The sequence below is a fragment of the Callorhinus ursinus genome, unplaced genomic scaffold (genome assembly GCF_003265705.2).
Source record: "Callorhinus ursinus isolate GAN/ISIS: 27379988/994484 unplaced genomic scaffold, GSC_fseal_2.0 scaffold14, whole genome shotgun sequence".
In the NCBI taxonomy this organism is placed as follows: Eukaryota; Metazoa; Chordata; class Mammalia; order Carnivora; family Otariidae; genus Callorhinus; species Callorhinus ursinus.
Genome location: NW_027397076.1, coordinates 8795311 through 8814296, shown reverse-complemented (window position 1 = coordinate 8814296; position 18986 = coordinate 8795311). Strand labels below are relative to the sequence as shown.

Below are 18986 nucleotides of genomic sequence, written 5' to 3'. Positions count from 1 at the left end.
AGGGAGAAATAGATAGCAAGATACTTATAGTAGAGAACTTTAATACCCCACTTACATCAATGGATAAATCATCCTGACAGAAAAATAACATTGGCCTATACAGCATGTTATAGATATATACAAAACATTTCATCCAAAAGCAACAGAACACATATTTCTCAAGTGCACATGAAACATTCTCCAGAATCCAAATCAAAACCACAATGAGAAACCACCTCACACCAGTCAGAATGGCTAAAATTAACAAGTCAGGAAACAACAGATTTTGGTGAGGATGAGGAAAAAGGGGAATCATCCTACACTGTTTACGGGAATGCAAGCTGGTGCATATGTCTACCCTAAGATCCAGCAATTGCACCAAGGATACAAACATAGTAATCTGAAGGGGGACCTGCACCCCAATGTTTATAGCAGCAATGTCCACAATAGCCAAACTATGGAAAGAGCCCAGATGTCCATGGACAGATGAATGGATAAAGATGTGGTGTATATATATACAATGGAATGTTACTCAGCCATCAAAAAAATGAAATCTTACCATTTGCAATGACATGGATGGAACTAGAGGGTATTATGTTAAGCGAAATAATTCAATCAGAGAAAGAATTACATGATCTCATGCATATGTGGAATTTAAGAAACAAAACAGAGGATCATAGGGGAAGGGGGGAAAATAAAATAAGATGAAATCAGAAGGGAGACAAACCATGAGACTCTTAACTCTGGGAGACAAACTGAGGGTTGCTGGAGGGTAGGTGGGTGGGGGGGTTGGGGTAACTGGGTGATGGGCATTAAGGAGGGCACTTGATGTAATGAGCACTGGGTGTTATATGCAACTGATTAATCACTAAACTCTACCTCTGAAACTAAAATACACTATATGTTAACTAAATTGGATTTAAATTTAAAAAAAAAAAATTCTCCAGGACAGATCATGTTCTGCCACAAAACAAGTCTTAATAAATTTAAGAAGACTGAAATCACGGGGCGCCTGGGTGACTCAGTCATTTAAGCGTCTGCCTTTGGCTCAGGTCATGATCTTCAGGTCCTGGGATCAAGCCCCACATCGGGCTTCCTGCTTAGCAGGGAGTCTGCTTCTCTTTCTCTTTCTCTCCCTCTGCCCCTCACCACTGCTTGTTCTCGCTCTCTCTCTCAAATAAATCTTAAAGATTGAAATCACATGAAGCATCTTTTCTGACCCCAATGGTATAAAATGAGAAATTACAAAAATAAAACTGGAAAAATTCACATATATGTGGAGATTAAACATGCGACTGAACATCCAGTGGGTCAAAGGAGAAATAAGACATAGCTTGAGACATTCGGAAATAGAAATACAATGTACCAAAATGTATGGGATAAAGCAAAAGCAATCCTAAGAGGGAAGTTCATAGTAATAAATGCCTACCTCAAGAAACAAGAAAAATCTCAACCTAACTTTATACCTCACAGAAGAAAACAAAAAAGAACAAATGAAGTTAGTAGAAGGAAAAAAGTAACAAAGATCAGAGCAGGAATAAAAGTAAAAACAAATAGAAAAGAACTAGGAGGTGGTTGTTCTTTGAAACGATAAATTGAAAAAACTTTAACTAGACTCTCCAAGAAAAAAAGATTGGAATGAATGAGAAATGAAAGAGGATACATTATAACTGACACCACAGAAGAACAAAGGATAAGAAACTAGTGAACAATTATATAGCAAAAACTTGACAACCTCCTGGGGCACCTGGGTGGCTCAGTCGGTTAAGCATCTGCCTTCGGCTCAGGTCATGATCTCAGGGTCCTGGGATCAAGCCCCACATCGGGCTGCCTGCTCAGTGGGGAGCCTCCTTCTCCCTCTGCCTGCTGCTCTCTGTCTCTGACAAATAAATAAAATCTTTAAAAAAAAAAAAAAAACTTGACAACCTAGAAGAAATGGATAAATTCCTTGAAACATACAAATTACCAAGACCAAATCAGGAAGAAACAGGAAATCAGAACACAGCAATTACTAGTAAAGAGATTGAATCAGTAATCAAAAACCTCCCAACAGGGGCTCCTGGGTGGCTCATCCGATTAAGCATCTGACTCTTGATTTCAGCTCAGGGCATGATCTCAGAGATGGATCCCAAGTGGGCCTCCACACTGGGCATGGAACCTGCTTAAAATTTTCTGTCTCCCTCTCTGCCTTCCCCCAACTCTCTCTCTCCCTTTCTAAACAAACAAAAACTCCCAACAAACAAAAGTCCAGAACCAGACAGCTTCACTGGTGAGTTCTACCATACATCCAAAGAATTGATACCAATTCTTCTCAGAATCTTCCAAACAATAGAAGAGGAGTGAATACTTCCTAACTCATTTTACATTGCCCTAACTCCAAAACCAGACAAGAACACCACAAGAAAAGAAATTACAGGCTAACCTCCTTGGTGGTGTTACTTAGGACAGCATTGATGAATCTTAGTAACATGGTAGCAAAAGAAAAGAAAAAAAAGCAAACCTCAGAAGAGTACATACATTTTAATATCCTTCCTATAAAGTTCAAAACCATAACTGAACAGTATAATATTCAGACAAATGAATACTGATACAAGCATTTGTTAATAATAAAAATGAAATTCAGGATGAGGAAAGCAAGGGGTTGAGAAGGAAGAGCAGAGGGTAAGGTATAAGTTCTTGAATAATGTTTTAATTCTTATGTTACATAGTAGATATGAGAATTCATCATATTAAGTATTAAATAAATATAAAGGTTAAAGAACACGAATGGATCAATGAGGTTAGTTTAAAAAATTAAATATGATTAGCCAATTCTGTGCACCTGAGGTTGAAAATAATGTTATATGGAAATGCAAAGGGTGAGAATAGTCAAGATACTTTTGAAGAATAGTAAAGTGGAGATTTACTTTACATTAGAATTAGTATAAAGTTAAAATAATCAGTCTAGTGGTGTCACTGGATCAAATAGAAAATGGAATAGATTTGAGAATTTAAAAATTGCATATTAAAGATGTAATAAAAAATAACACATACAATATGATTTAATTTATATAGAGTTCAAAGCAGACAAAACTAAGCACTTTCATCCAGGAGCACTTGCATAAGTAGTATAACAATAGAGAAAAGCAGAAAATTCAATAGTAATTAACTTTTGGTTATCTGGGATTGCCAGTGAGGCATTTCTAAGTTACTGACCATGTTCTGTGTCTTAACTTGGATGGTGGTTATGTGAAGTTCAGTGTCATTCTTTTAAAAGTACACATACTTTTAGATCTTTAAAAATGGGAATGAATTAACTATACTTGGCACTGGAAAAAAAAAATATGTTTGCAAGCCAATAATCCATTTCCTGAGAAACAAAAGCAGCTTTAGAGAATGCACTAACTTAAGTCAAGTGGGAATGTCCTGCCTTTCCTTCATGTAAAATTGAAGTCAAGAAATTACAAGTGTTACTTTCTTAAAACAACTCTGACTCACTTGAAAAAATTCCTCCAAACATTAATGCCACTGGACCACTTAGTTTCTTTGAAGATAATAAATGAAGATTAGAGGAGTAAAATGTTGATTCAGTTAGCTTTGAAACTGGTCTTTCTGTCTCTTTCTGTAGCAGGACCATGGAAGTATTTTCTTTGCACAAGTAAACATGTAGCCAGTCATTTGGCAAATAAATAGCACTGCATCAAAAACAGATACATAGGGCACAAATGACATCTGAGCACCTCTCAAACCTCTGCCTCATTTGAAAAGGCCAGTGGGATCAGGAGTAGGCTGACACATCAACTGAGAGCTCCACCTAAGCATTCATCTGCAAACTCAAGAAAAGAGAGTCCAAAATTATAGAGCTGGTGACATGGAGAGACCCTAATTGTGTTACCAGGGAAAACTGATGTCCAGAGAAGCTTCATGAATTACCTAAGATCATAAAGTCAGGTAGACCCCAAATTTGGTTTCAGCATGCTTTCCAGTGCATAATTCTGGAGACAGCTGAGGGCAGTGAAGCAGATGACAGCCAAACTCATTAACACCACTGCAATTTTATTGCCGTAGGATAGCAGTAAGGAGTTTTCTAGACAGAAACTTGACTTTATGATACAATGGCTTAAGAGAGTAGGAAGGCCGGAAACCTGCTGCTTCTGAAAACTGAAACTTCTTAAAAATTTCATAGATTCTGAGAACAAGAATCAGAAGTGCCAATGTTAGACACATTGCATTCCTTTGTGCACAAATTAGCAGAACTCTGTGATAGACTCACAAATGGATGTATACTATACAGAGGCTGAACAAATAGATGCATATTCTCAGCAACTGGATCTCTGTATAGTAATTATCTGATATATTGCCAGCTCACCATAGCTATGAATATAAGTGCTTTCTAACTATTAAAAATGTAAGTAATGTTAATTTTTATTGTTAATCACCATACATTACATCATTAGTTTTTGATGTAGTGTTCCATGATTCATTGTTTGCGTATAACACCCAGGGCTCCATTCAGTATGTGCCCTCTTTAACACCCATCACCAGGCTAACCCATCTCCCCAACCCCTCCCCTCTAGAACCCTCAGTTTGTTTCTCAGAGTCCATAGTCTCTCGATTCATCTCCCCCTCCAATTCCCCCCCTTCATTTTTCCCTTCCTGCTATCTTCTTTTTTTTTCTTTTTTTAACATATAATGTATTATTTGCATCAGAGGTACAGGTCTGTGATTCAACAGTCTTACACAATTCACAGTGCACACCATAGCACACACCCTCCCCAATGTCTATCACCCAGCCACCCCATCCCTTCCACCCCCCCACCACTCCAGCAACCCTCAGTTTGTTTCCTGAGATTAAGAATTCCTCATATCAGTGAGATCATATGATACATGTCTTTCTCTGATTGACTTATTTCGCTCAGCATAACACCCTCCAGTTCCATCCACGTCGTTGCAAATAGCAAGATTTCATTCCTTTTGATGGCTGCATAATATTCCATTGTGTGTATGTATGTATGTGTATATATGTATATATATATATATATGTGTGTGTGTGTGTATATATATATGTGTGTGTATATATATATGTGTGTGTATATATATGTGTGTGTGTGTGTGTGTATATATATATATATATATATATATATACACCACATCTTTATACATTCATCTGCCGATGGACATCTTGGCTCTTTCCAGTTTGGCTATTGTGGACATTGCTGCTATAAACATCGGGGTGCACGTACCCCTTTGGATCCCTACATTTGTATCTTTGGGGTAAATACCTAGTAATGCAATTGCTAGATTGTATGGTAGCTCTATTTTCAACTTAAGAATGTTAATTTTTAAAAATATATAAAAATCACTAATTAAAATGTAAGATCACCATCTAAAAACAAGTGTTTTCATTTTTGCATAATTCAGTAGTCCTCTCTTATCTGCGGGAGATACATTCCAAGACCCCAAGTGGATGCATGAAACTGTGGGTGGTACAAAACCCTATATATACTATGTTTTTCCTAAACGTATTTACATAATAAAGTTTAATTTATAAATTAGGCACAATAAGAGATTAGCAACAATATAACAATTATAACAATATACTGTAGGAAAAGTTATGTGGTATCTCTCTCAAAATATGTTCTAGTACTGTACTCACCCTTCTTTTGATGATGTAAGATGATAAAATGCCTACATGCTGCAATGAAGCACGGCAAATGACATAGGCATTGTGACCTAGCATTGGCTACCATTGACATTGTGACAACAGGCAGAAAGAGGATCATCTGCCTCCTGACTGTGGTAGGGAGGGTGTGGTAACTGAAACCACATAAAGCCAAACAGGGAGATAGGGGTGGAGGGCAAACTACTACTCACATATATGTACAATTTGACAAATAGAGTCATGTTTCATAATCTATTTCATCATTGGGTCATAAAAAGTATTTCATCTTTCTAGTCTTCATACTTTTATTTAATGAATGCTTATATTTGATATATAAATGAATTCATTTATTTGCTACAAATTTGTAGCAGAAATTTAAGAATGATACATCTATATTGTGTCTTTGGAAACAGTCAAGGGAAAACCATGATTTTCTACCAAGTGAATTTAGAAGGGATCTGGGGAGGGAGAGACTTACTAACATTCTTCAAATGAAAAGCTGAACAAGATCTAAGAAGCTAAGAGATGGAGCAGTCACAATGAAGGCTAAAAGAGCAGAGCTGAGGCATAATAGGAAAGGAGCAGTAGGTTCCAAAAGGAATTTTCTGTTTTAATGAATGCTGTCATGTAAAAAGTTTAAGGAGTTAATGAGGGTAACTCTTGAAACAATTTTTATAAATTGTTCTTTGTAAATATACTTTGATCTAATAATCATATGTATAATCAAAAGCATACTGCCATTTTTCTTCTAGAATGTTTACTCAGACTATATTTGAAGTATAGGCAGCTAAAGACAAGCACAGGAATCACATTTGTTATCTTAATTGCAGAAAACAGTTCCTGATTCTTGACTAGTTGTGCTCTGCAAAAAGTAAAAGAAAGAATAGTTCATGTAAACTTTTAGTCCTGAATAAATTGGACCTTTGACAGGAACCATTTATGTAACCATATATTAAAGTGTTCTAGACAATTACCTAATCCTCATCATTATAGAGAGAACCAACAGCTTGAAGGTACTAATAGCTTAATTCTTAATTTCAGTACCAGATATGCATCATAAATATAATTTTACTGACAAAATAGATAATTCATTATATACCTTAAGTATTATTGATAATTAAGATGATGATTGTGATGATAATAGTAACAACTCATTTCTATAGTACTTGATACTTTTCAAAGATGCTCTGCTTAGGACAAATATTGACATATAGACTAATGGAATAGGATAGATAGCCTAGAAATAAACCCACACCTATATGGTCAATTAATCTATGAAAAAGGCAACACATACAGTTGAGAAAAGACAGTCTTTTAACAGATGATGTTGGGAAAACTGGACAGCTATATGTAAAAGAATGAAACTGGACCACTTTCTTATGACCATACACAAAAATAAAGTCAGAATGGATTAAAGATCTAAATGTGAGACCTGAAACCATAAAACTCCTAGAAGAAAACATGGGGAGTATAATCTCTTGGACATCAGCCTCAGCAAAATATTTATGGATAGTGTTCTTAAGCAAGGGAAACAAAAGCAAAAATAAACTCTTGGGACTACATTGAAAGAAAAAAGTTTTGCACGGCAAAGGAAATCATCAACAAAACAAAATGGCATCCTAGTAAATGAGAGTAGATATTTGCAATTGATACATCTGATAAGGGGTTTATATCCAAAATATATAAAGAACTTAAAATAACTCAACACCAAAAAAGAAAATATCAGATTAAAAAATAGGCAGAGGATCTGAATAGATATCTTCCCAAAGAAGACATACAGATGGCCAAAAGACACATAAAAAGGTGCTCAGCATCACTAACCATCAGGGAAATACAACTCAAAACCACAAAGAGATATCACCTTACACCAGTCAGAATGGCTAGTATCAAAAAGACAAGAAATAAGTGTTGGCGAGGATGTGGAGAAAAGGGAATCCTTGTGCATTATTAGTGGGAATGTAAATTAGTGTAACTGCTATAGAAGACATTATGGAAGTTCCTCAAAAAATTAGAAATACCATATAATCCAACAATTCTGAGTACCCAAAGAAAATGAGAACAAAAATTCAATAAGATACATGCACCCCTATGTTTATTGAAGCATTATTTATAATAGCTAAGGTATGGAAGCAACCTAAGTGTCCGTTGATACATGAATGGATAAAGAAGAGGTAGTTTATATTCATACAATGAAATATTACTCAGCCATTAAAAAGAATGAGATCTTGACATTTGTGACAATATGGATGGACCTAGCGAGTATTATGCTATGTGAAATAAGTCAGAGAAAAACAAATACCATATGATTTCACTTATATGTGGAATCTAAAAAACAAATGAACAAAAAACCAGACTCTTAAACACAGAGAACAAAGTGGTGATTGTCAGAGGGGAGGTGGGTAGGGGGATAGGCTAAATAGATAATGGGGATTGCAGATCTCCAGTTTTAAAATAAGTCTCAGGATGAAAAGTACAGCATAAGGAATATAGTCAATGTCGTAATAAGGTTGTATGATGACAGATGGTGACTATACTTATTGTGATGAGCACTAATGTATAGAATTGTCAAATCAATATGTTCTACACATGAAACTAATAGGACATTGTATGTCAAATATACATAATTAAAAAGATACTCGGCATAGGAATTATCTTGTATCCTCATACACAAATTAGTGCTGACCTTGAGGTTAGGAGCCATCTTACATGACAGCCTGGATAATCATAACTTTTCCTCAGATAAAGGAATTTGGTATGTTTACACATAGAACTGTTGGAAGAATTAGCATTTCCAGACCTTTCCCCATTTCTGGGGTTATTGAAAAGAATACTGGGCTCAAGACATGTGAAAACTCTATAATACTGAGAGTCATTTTTCAGTTTGCCCACCTGTGATAATAGTAATGACAATGGCAAAGATAAAATGGAGCCAAATGATTTTAGGTTCCTAGGACAGGTGCCTGGTTCCTAATAGGTATTTAACAAATATTTATGGAATTTGATGCTGACTCAAAAGTTATAGTGGGATCATATATTAGGAAGGACTCCTTAGTGGCAGAAATCCAGTATAAATGGACTTAAAAAGAAATTCATTGGTTTGGGTAACTGGGAGATTGGCAGGATGATACTAACACTACTAATGGCTGGATCTCAAGCCTCCAGCAGTGTCAGCAAGACAGTGCCTCTCTACTGGCTCTGTGTTCAGATGACTTCCTTTTCAAGCAAGCTGTCTCTACACCATTTGTGATGGCCAGCGGGAGCTCCAGGCTATTACCTTCTGTGGACTTAGTTATAATTCACTAAATGATCATTCTAGCAGAAGTCCTGGTGAGGGGCCTCACTGGTCAGGTCTGACTCATCTTTTGAACTGGGGTCAGGGGTGGGGGGTGAACCCTGCCTAACCCACATGGATAATTCCCCAGAGAAGAGATATTCTTTTACCAGAAGAAGAAATGATGGACAAGTGACAAAGGTCTAGGATAGAGAAACTTTTTTAAACTATCTATCATGAATGAGGACTACATAGTGGGAATGGATGAGATTTGGGAGTCAGGAAAATCATAGTTTGGAATGTAACATTCATTCTCCTGTATATTTATAGATACCGAGACTACCGTGATCCTCCTCATTCACTGGTGCCCTATGGCTACACACTGCAGTTTTGGCATGTCCTAGCAGCTCGATTGGCTTTTATCATTGTGTTTGAGGTAAGTTCTCTTAACCAATTCCTTTGCCATAATTAAGTAACTAAGAATAATACATAAATGTAAGTGTGAGAACTTTCAATATGACTATGTCCAGAAGTAGTATAGTGATAGTATACAGCCTCTTTTTAAAATCTTTTTCTTCCCCTTGAGTTGTCCAATTGAATTCCATTGTTGAATGTTAATGGATAAGTCAGAAATCATCAGCCCTAATGTTCTAGGGCCATTGTTCTTCAACTTTAAGAAAATTGCAGTTTTCATCACTACTCCTAGAGACTCAGATACATCATGTCTGTAATTTGCTTTTCACAAGCCCTCTAAGATGATTCTTTCTGATGTAGGTGTTCAAGGACTATAGTTTGGAAAACACTAAACTGGCTATTGTACAAGTGGTAGCCTCTGGTTATGTGTCATCATGACATTACTCATACTCAAGACACAAATAAGTATTATCTTAGACTCAAAATTGACTTTTAATCTACCTAGCAATTACCTATGTTATATGTCAGTAAAAATACATCATCTGTTTTCTTTTAGTCTTTAAGAAAATTGCTACTAGAAATCATTTGAATTTCTAGGACTGTACTTATAAATGGAAATTTCATCTCCCATCACATATATTAAAGCCAGATTAATGCAAACCAGGACTGCTTCTTGGCTTGGACAAGACATTTCCGATACCTCTTCCTCCATCGTTTTTTCCTTCATTCCATGTAATCAAGAGAAGACAAGCTGTTCTTCCCTGGGAATTCATTTATTTAATACTTTAGAATAATGAGCGCCTTTAAATTATCATCTGGTACTTTCCTGGTCATCATCATATAGACAAACAGAAATGACAGTGTTTCTAGAGTTTCAGCTGTTAATAAGTCAGGTAAAGAATTTGTGGCAGTTTACCAGAAAAAAAGTTTCTTCCTGAAATGATCACTTCCTTTAGGCCTCCTGATCATTCTTGCAACAAAAATTTGCAAAGCAAATTTAGCAATCTGCAAAGCATTTTGAAACATTTTCTTATAATTTTCACAATAATGTCCAATTTATACATAAGCAAATTGAAGCTCAGAGTGACTTATTCCCAGGTAAGCAGACAGCTCTTCAGTAGTAAAAACTACAGAACCAGGATTCAACCCTGGGTTTCCTGACTCCATGGTGTAGGTACTTCTGGCTCTCCTTTGCATTTTCTGACCACTCCTTCTCCACATTCTTTCCTGATTCCTTTTCTCATTCCCTGTGAAGTGTCATCAGGCCAAGTTCAGTCCTCACCTATCCGTGATTTATCCTCACATACCTCCCCTGGCCTCCTTCCACTTTCCAGACACTTGAGAGGCTCCATATCCCTGGAGTGAGAGGAGTTCTTGCACCAAGTTCCAGAGCTCTTTCCAGCTGAGGGTGGGCAATAGACCTAACTTCTTGTATTCATTTTCCTTTATGTTTTTAGCATCTCGTGTTTTGTATAAAGCACCTCATTTCATATCTGATCCCAGACCTCCCAAAAGATCTAAGGGATCGAATGAGAAGAGAGAAGTACTTGATTCAGGAGATGATGTATGAAGCAGAACTGGAGCGTCTCCAGAAGGAACGAAAGGAGAGGAAGAAAAATGGAAAAACACACCACAATGAGTGGCCATGACCAGGTAGGTGAGAGGTGTGCTCATGGTCTAAAACCTCTCCTTGGGTTGAAGGGTACGCTTTAAACTCCCTGAATCAAAGCTTGTCATTGTCCTACTGATAGAAATCAAACTCCTTAGAAGCTTCCCAAACCAGCTTATTTCTTAATTGCACAATTGAACTTTATTTTCCCTTTGCATATAATTTCTGCAACACTTCTCTACCTCCATGCCACTCTTGGCCTGGCAGTCAAGGTCTTTAGGAGTTGGCCTCGGTGTTCCTTCCTCTCTCCCTTCTACTCCAGTCTGGCAATTCTCTTTAAACAGAAAGAAGAATCATGTTGCCTTGGGGATATTAAAGTCACTTTTTTATCTCACCCAAGATTGCCTTCCCTTCATCACCCATTTATTGTTCCCTCCCAGGCTGGTGCATGTCACACCATACCCTCTAAGAAATTTTCCCCAGACTCATCAGCCCACTGAGACTCATTTCTTATAAACTCTGGTTATTCCATCAGTGCTACATATATTGACATATATATGGATCTGTATTGTTAATTTATGATTTTCAAATAGTTGGGTGCCTGGGTGGCTCAGTTGGTTGAATGACTGCCTTCAGCTCAGGTCATGGTCCCAGGGTCCTGGGATCGAGTCCCACATCCCAGACTCCCCCTGCTCTGTGGGGAGCTTGCTTTTCCCTCTCCCTCTGCTGCTCCCCCTGCTTGTGCACTCTCTTTGTCAAATAAATAAATAAAATCTTTAAAAAAAATAGTTATCAGGCTTCCCCAGCACAATTGTAAGCATCTTCAGGAAAGTCTTTATGGATGGTAATTTTATTCTTCCAAATAGTTAGCATAGTGTTAAGTACATGGCACCCATTAAATGCAATTCAGTTAATAAAAATTAGGTGGATTAAGGCTAAAATATTGTAGGAAAGTTTCATAATGTTCCCACATATCTTATGAGAAAGTTTTTCTGAAATCTTCTCTCTGGCAAGTCTGTTTGCTGTGTGTCCTTGGGCAAGTCAGTTAACCTCTAGGCCTCCATTGCTTCAGTGATAAAATAATTAGATGAGCTCTCCATTTTGGTGCTCTGTGAATCAAATATTATAGCATTTCTTTTGCCTTCCTCACCCTTCATTTCTTTCTCCACTTAATTGAAGACTAACTTTGAAAACATTGTTCAAAATTTGGCCTCCAAAAGAAAAATGAGATATACAGGGGAAAAAAGTTATGTTTTTCACTTTTTGTATTGGCTAACATGTAGCAGATATCTTCCGAGATGTTTGTTAAGTTAGTGAATTAGTGTCACCCCAGATCTGTGTTAAGAGTCCAGGAGGCTATTACGAGTTGGATATGAGGGTAGACTGGGAGGAAATCACCCAGACCCCAGACCCACAGGGATAATGGCGGTATATAGATATTGAACGATGCCCCAACCCTCAATTCCAAAGTAGGCCTTGGTTTCACTAAAGCCAAGACATTTTTTGCAGTATAATAATTTTGCCATTTCCCAGATCTGCCATTTGGCTCTGTGATTTGGGGAAAATTGCTTAATTTTTCTGAGCCTGCTTGTTTGGCAGAACTAATATGCAGCTCAAATAAGGCAAGACACATATGAAACAATAAAGTGCTGTAGAATACTGTAGGGGAGGGGGAAGAGCAAGATGGTGGAGGAGTAGGAGACCTAAATTTCATCTGGTCCCAGGAATTCAGCTAGATAGGGATCAAACCATTCTGAACACCTACAGACTCAACAGGAGATTGAAGAAAAGAATAGCAGCAACTCTGAACAGAAAAGCGACCACTTTCTGTACGGAGAAGTGAATCCGAGGCGATATTCAGGAGGATAGATGGCGGGGGAGGGTGCCTTCATCAGCCACTACCAGCAAGTGATAGAGCAGCAGAGCACAAAATCGGAAATTGTAGAAGTCAGCTCCACTGAGGGACGTCACTCCAGTGGCTAAGCAGGGGATGGAACCTTCGCTGGGACAGTGTGGTCTCAGGACCCTCAGGGTCACAGAAAGACCAGGGGTGCCTGAGTGCAGCAGAGCTCCTGGGTATTGGAGCAGGGAAGCCGGCTGCAGAGATGGAGCCGAGGAGTGGGCTCTCAGCTCGGGGTTGCCATAAACCGTGATCTGCGGCACAGTTGGGGCACTGCTCTTCCAGCAGGGACCCAACAAGCAGCAGATCTGGGGAGACTCCCCTTCCTCCCCCAGGAGGAGTGGCATGGGAGCACACCGCAGGAATCTGCTGGGTTTGGAGACTCCACACAGGGTCAGATGCCAGAGATAGAAATGCGTGGTCACAGGCCAGGTGAGCACGAAGTGCGGCCAGAGACCAGGGAGACGGGAGTGAGTGACTGCTTTTCTCTGCGGGTGCACTGAGGAGTGGGGCCCCAAGTTCTCGGCTCCTCCAGGGCAGAGATTGGGAGGCCGCCATTTTTACTCTCGTCCTCCAAAGCTGTATGGAAAGCTTGCAGGGAACAAAAGCTCCCGAGAGCAAACCCGAGCAGATTACTTAGCTGGCCCCTGGCAAGGGCGGGGCAATTCTGCCTCCAGCGAAGACATTTGGGAACCACGGCAATAGGCCCCTCCCCCAGAAGATCAGCAAGAACAGCCAACCAAGACCAAGTTTACCGATCAATGAGAACGGCAGAACTCCAGAACTAGAGGAGTACATCACATAGAATTCATGGCTTTTTTTCCCATGATTCTTTAGTCTTTCAAAGTTAATTTTTTTAATTTTTTTTAATTTTTCTTTTTCCCTTTTTCAGCCAACATCTTATCAATCCTTTTTAGTATATGTGCTGCCGAAGCGAGCACTTTATCAGCACTTTTTAAAAATCCTTTTTATTTTTCATTTTTAGAGTCATATTCTATCCCTTCATTGTAGTTAACCTTATTTTTTGTATTTGTCTAAGTTCTCTAAAATTTTGGGATACGGTTTCTTCTAACAGACCAAAATATACCATAAATCTCTAGTGTATGGCTTTGTTCTAGTCTCCTGCTTGATCACATTCTCTCCCCCCCGTTTTTAAATCCTCTTCTTTCTTTTTTCAACCAAGTTATCAATTCCTTTTATAAAATCTTTTATACTTTTCATCTTTACAGTCATATTCCATCCCTTCATCATATTTACCCTTCTTTTTGTACATATATAAGCTTTTCTTTCTTTAAAACTTTGGGAGGCACTTTCTTCAACAGACCAATATACACCCAAAATCTGTGTGGCACTGATCTATTCACCAGCCTGATCATATTTCATCATATTCTGTTTTTTTGTTTTGTTTTGTTTGTTTTTATCTTTTTCTTTTTCTTTTTTCATTCTTTCCCTTTCTTTTCCCCGGTTTCAGGTCTCTTCTGAATTGTTTATGTATATTTTCCTAGGGTCATTGTTACCCTGTTAGCATTCTGTTCTCTCATTCATCTATTCTATTCTGGACATACAGGCCAAAACAGAAAAAATCACTTCAAAAAAAAAAAAAAAAAACAAGAGACAGTACAGACTGCCAGGGACCTAATGAACATGGACATTAGTAAGATGTCAGAACTAGAGTTCAGAATGACAATTTTAAAGATACTAGCTGGGCTTGAAAAAAGCATGGAAGATATTAGAGAAACCCTTTCTGGAGGAAAAAAAAGAACTAAAATCTAACGAAGTCGAAATCAAAAAGGCTATTAATGAGGTGCAATCAAAAGTGGAGGCTCTAACTGCTAGGATAAATGAGGCAGAAGAGAGAATTAGTGATATAGAGGACCAAGTGATGGAAAATAAAGAAGCTGAGAAAAAGAGAGAGAAACAACTATGGATCACGAGGGCAGAATTCGAGAGAGAAGTGGTACCGTAAGACAAAACAATATTAAAACAATTGGGATCCCAAAAGAAGAAGAAAGACAGAGGGGGCAGAAGGTATATTGGAGCAAATTATAGCAGAGAACTTCCCTAATGTAGGGAAGGAAACAGGCATCAAAATCCAGGAGGCACAGAGAACCCCCTTCAAAAGCAATAAAAATAGGTCAACACCCCAACATCTAATAGTAAAATTTACAAGTCTCAGAGACAAAGAGAAAATCCTGAAAGTAGCTGCGGAGAAAAGATATGTAACCTATAATGGTAGAAACATTAGATTGGCAACAGACCTACCCACAGAGACCTGGCAGGCCAGAAAGGACTGGCATGATATCCTCAGAGCACTAAACGAGAAAAATATGCAGCCAAGAATACTATATCCAGCAAGGCTGTCATTGAAAACAGAAGGAGAGATATAAATCTTCCAGGACAAACAAAAACTAAAGGAATTTGCAAACACGAAACCAGCCCTACAAGAAATATTGAAAAGGGTCCTCTAAGCAGAGAGAGAGCCTAAAAGCATAGACCAGAAAGGAATACAGACAATACACAGTAACAGTCACCTTACAGGCAATACAATGGCACTAAATTCATATCTTTCAGTAGTTACGCTGAATGTAAATGGGCGAAATGCCCCAAACAAAAGACACAGGGTATCAGATTGGAAAAAAAAAACAAGACCCATCGATATGCGATCTGCAAGAGACTCATTTTAGACCCAAAGACACCCCCAGATTGAAAGTGAGAGGGTGGAAAACCATTTACCATGCTAACGGACACCAAAAGAAAGCTGGGATGGCAATCCTTATATCAGAAAAATTAGATTTTAAACCAAAGACTGTAATAAGAGATGAGGAAGGACACTATATCCTACTTAAAGGGTCTATCCAACAAGAAGATCTAACAATTGTAAGATTGTATCTATGCCCCTAACATGGAGGCAGCCAATTATATAAGGCAACTAATAACAAAAGCAAAGAAACACATTGACAACAAAACAATAGTGGGGGACTTTAACACCCCCCTCACTGAGATGGACACATCATCTAAGCAAAAGATCAACAAGGAAATAAAGACTTTAAATGACACACTGGACCAAATGGACTTTGCAGGCATATTCAGAACATTCCATCCCAAAGCAACAGAATACACATTCTTCTCTAGTGCCCATGGAACATTCTCCAGAATAGATCACATCCTAGGTCACAAATCAGGTCTCAGGTAGCACCAAAAGATTGGGATTATTCCCTGCATATTTTCAGACCACAATGCTTTGAAACTAGAACTCAATCACAAGAGGAAAGTCAGAATACATGGAGGCTAAAGAGTATCCTACTAAAGAATGAATGGGTCAACCAGGAAATTAAAGAATTAAAAAAAATTCATGGAAACCAATAAAAATGAAAACACAACTGTTCAAAATCTTTGGGATGCAACAGGGGCAGTCCTAAGAGTAAAGTATAGAGCAATACAAGCCTTTCACAAGAAACAAGAAAGGTCTCAAATACACAACCTAACCCTACACCTAAAGGAGCTAGAGAAAAAACAGCAAATAAAGCCTGAACCCAGCAGGAGAAGATAAATAATAACGATGAGAGCAGAAATCAATGAAATAGAAACCAAAAGAACAGTAGAACGGATCAACGAAACTAGGAGGTGGTTCTTTGAAACAATTAACAAGATTGATAAACCCCTGGCCAGACTTATCAAAAAGAAAAATGACCCAAATAAATAAAATCATGAATGAAAGAGGAGAGATCACAACCAACACCAAAGAAATACAAACAGTTGTAAGAACATATTATGGGCAACTACATGCCAGCAAATTAGATAATTTGGAAGAAATGGATGCATTCCTAGAAATGTGTCAACTACCAAAAGTGAACCAGTAAGAAAGAGAAACCTGAACAGACCTATAACCACTAAGGAAATTGAAGCAGTCGTCAAAAATCTCCCAAAAGCCCAGGGCCGGATGGCTTCCCAGGGGAATCCTACCAAACATTTAAAGAAGAATTAATACCTATTCTCCTGAAACTGTTCCAAAAAATAGAAATGGAAGGAAAACTTCCAAGCTCATTTTATGAGGCCAGCGTTACCTTGATCCCAAAACCAGACAAAAAAGACCCCATCAAAAAGAATTACAGGCCGATAGCCTTGATGAACATGGATGCAAAAATTCTCACCAAACTACTAGCCAGTAGGATCCAACAGTACATTAAAAGCATTATTCACCACGACCAAGTGGGATTTATCCCTGGGCTGCAAGGCTGGTTCAACATCCGCCAATCAATCAATGTGATACAATACATTAACAAAAGAAAGAACAAGAATCATAGGATCCTCTCAATAGATGCAGAAAAAGCATTTGACAAAGTACAGCATCCTTTCTTGATCAAAACTCTTCAGAGTATAGGGATAGAGAGTACCTACCTCAATATCATAAAAGCCATCTATGAAAAACCTACAGCAAATATCATTCTCAATGGGGAAAAACTGAGAGCTTTCCCCCTAAGGTCAGGAATACGACAGGGATGTCCACTATCACCACTGCTATTCAACATAGAATTAGAAGTCCTAGCCACAGCAATCAGACAACAAAAAGAAATCTAAGGCATCCAAATCAGCAAAGTCAAACTCTCACTGTTTACAGATGATATGATACTTTATGTGGAAAACCCAAAAGACTCCACCCCAAAACTGCTAGAACTCATACAGGAATTCAGTAAAGTGGCAGGATATAAAATCAATGCACAGAAATCAGTGGCATTCCTATACACCAACAACAAGACAGAAGAAGGAGAAATTAAGGAGTTGATCCCATTTACAATTGCACCCAAAACCATAAGATACCTAGGAAAAAATCTAACCAAAGAGGCAAGGAATCTGTATTCAGAAATCTATAAAATACTCCTGAAAGAAATTGAAGAAGACACAAAGAAATAGAACAACGTTCCATGCTCTTGGATTGGAAGAACAAACATTGTGAAGATGTCAGTGCTACCTAGAGCAGTCTACACATTCAATGCAATCCCTGTCAAAATACCATCCACTTTTTTTCAAGGAAATGGAACAAATAATCCTAAAATTTGTGTGGAACCAGAAAAGACACCGAATAGCCAGAGGAATGTTGAAAAGAAAAGCAAAGCTGGCGCCATCACAATTCCGGACTTCCAGCTCTATTACAAAGCTGTCATCATCAAGACAGTATGGTACTGGCACAAAAATAGACACATAGATCAATGGAACAGAATCGAGAGCCCAGAAATGGACCATCAACTCTATGGTCAACTTACCCTTGACAAAGCAGGAAAGAATGTCCAATGGCAAAAAGACAGTCTCTTCAACAAATGGTGTTGGGAAAATTGGACAACCACATGCAGAAGAATGAAACTGGACCATTTCCTTACACCACACACAAAAATAGACTCCAAATGGTTGAAAGACCTAAACGTGAGACAGGAGTCCATCAAAATCCTAAAGGAGAACACAGGCAGCAACCTCTTCGACCTCAGCCACAGCAACTTCTTCCTAGAAACATTGCCAAAGGCAAGGGAAGCAAGGGCAAAAATGAACTATTGGGATTTCATCAAGATCAAAAGCTTTTGCACAGCAAAAGAAACAGTCCAACAAAACCAAAAGACAACCGACAGAATGGGAGAAAATATTTGCAAATGACATATCAGATAAAGGGCTAGTATCCAAAATCTATAAAGAACTTATCAAACTCAACATCCAAAGAACAAATAATCCAATCAAGAAATGGGCAGAAGACACGAACAGACATTTTTCCAAAGAAGACATCCAAATGGCCAACAGACACATGAAAAAGTGCTCAACATCGATCGGCATCAGGGAAATCCAAATCAAAACCTCAATGAGATACTACCTCACACCAGTCAGAATGGCTAAAATTAACAAGTCAGGAAACGACAGATGTTGGCGGGGATGTGGAGAAAGGGGAACCCTCCTACACTGTTTGGTGGGAATGCAAGCTGGTGCAACCCCTCTGGAAAACAGTATGGAGGTTCCTCAAACAGTTGAAATTAGAGCTACCATCCGATCCAGCAATTGCACTACTGGGTATTTACCCCAAAGATACAAATGTAGGGACCCGAAGGGGTACGTGCACCCCAATGTTTATAGCAGCAATGTCCACAATAGCCAAACTGTGGAAAGAGCCAAGATGTCCATCGACAGATGAACA

General features: G+C 38.3%; 1 protein-coding gene across 9 annotated transcripts in view; it reads left to right on the top strand.

Moving 5' to 3' along the window:
* ANO4 (anoctamin 4) overlaps positions 1 to 18986 on the top strand; it is a 444815-nt gene that overhangs the window by 422348 nt on the left and 3481 nt on the right. For all 9 annotated transcript variants that reach the window (XM_073900417.1, XM_073900416.1, XM_073900420.1 and 6 more), the window contains 2 exons: positions 9222 to 9327; positions 10763 to 10958. In XM_073900417.1, coding sequence (XP_073756518.1) covers positions 9222 to 9327; positions 10763 to 10954 — 298 coding nt within the window. In that variant the 3' untranslated portion in view covers positions 10955 to 10958. The remainder of the gene's footprint in view (positions 1 to 9221; positions 9328 to 10762; positions 10959 to 18986) is intronic.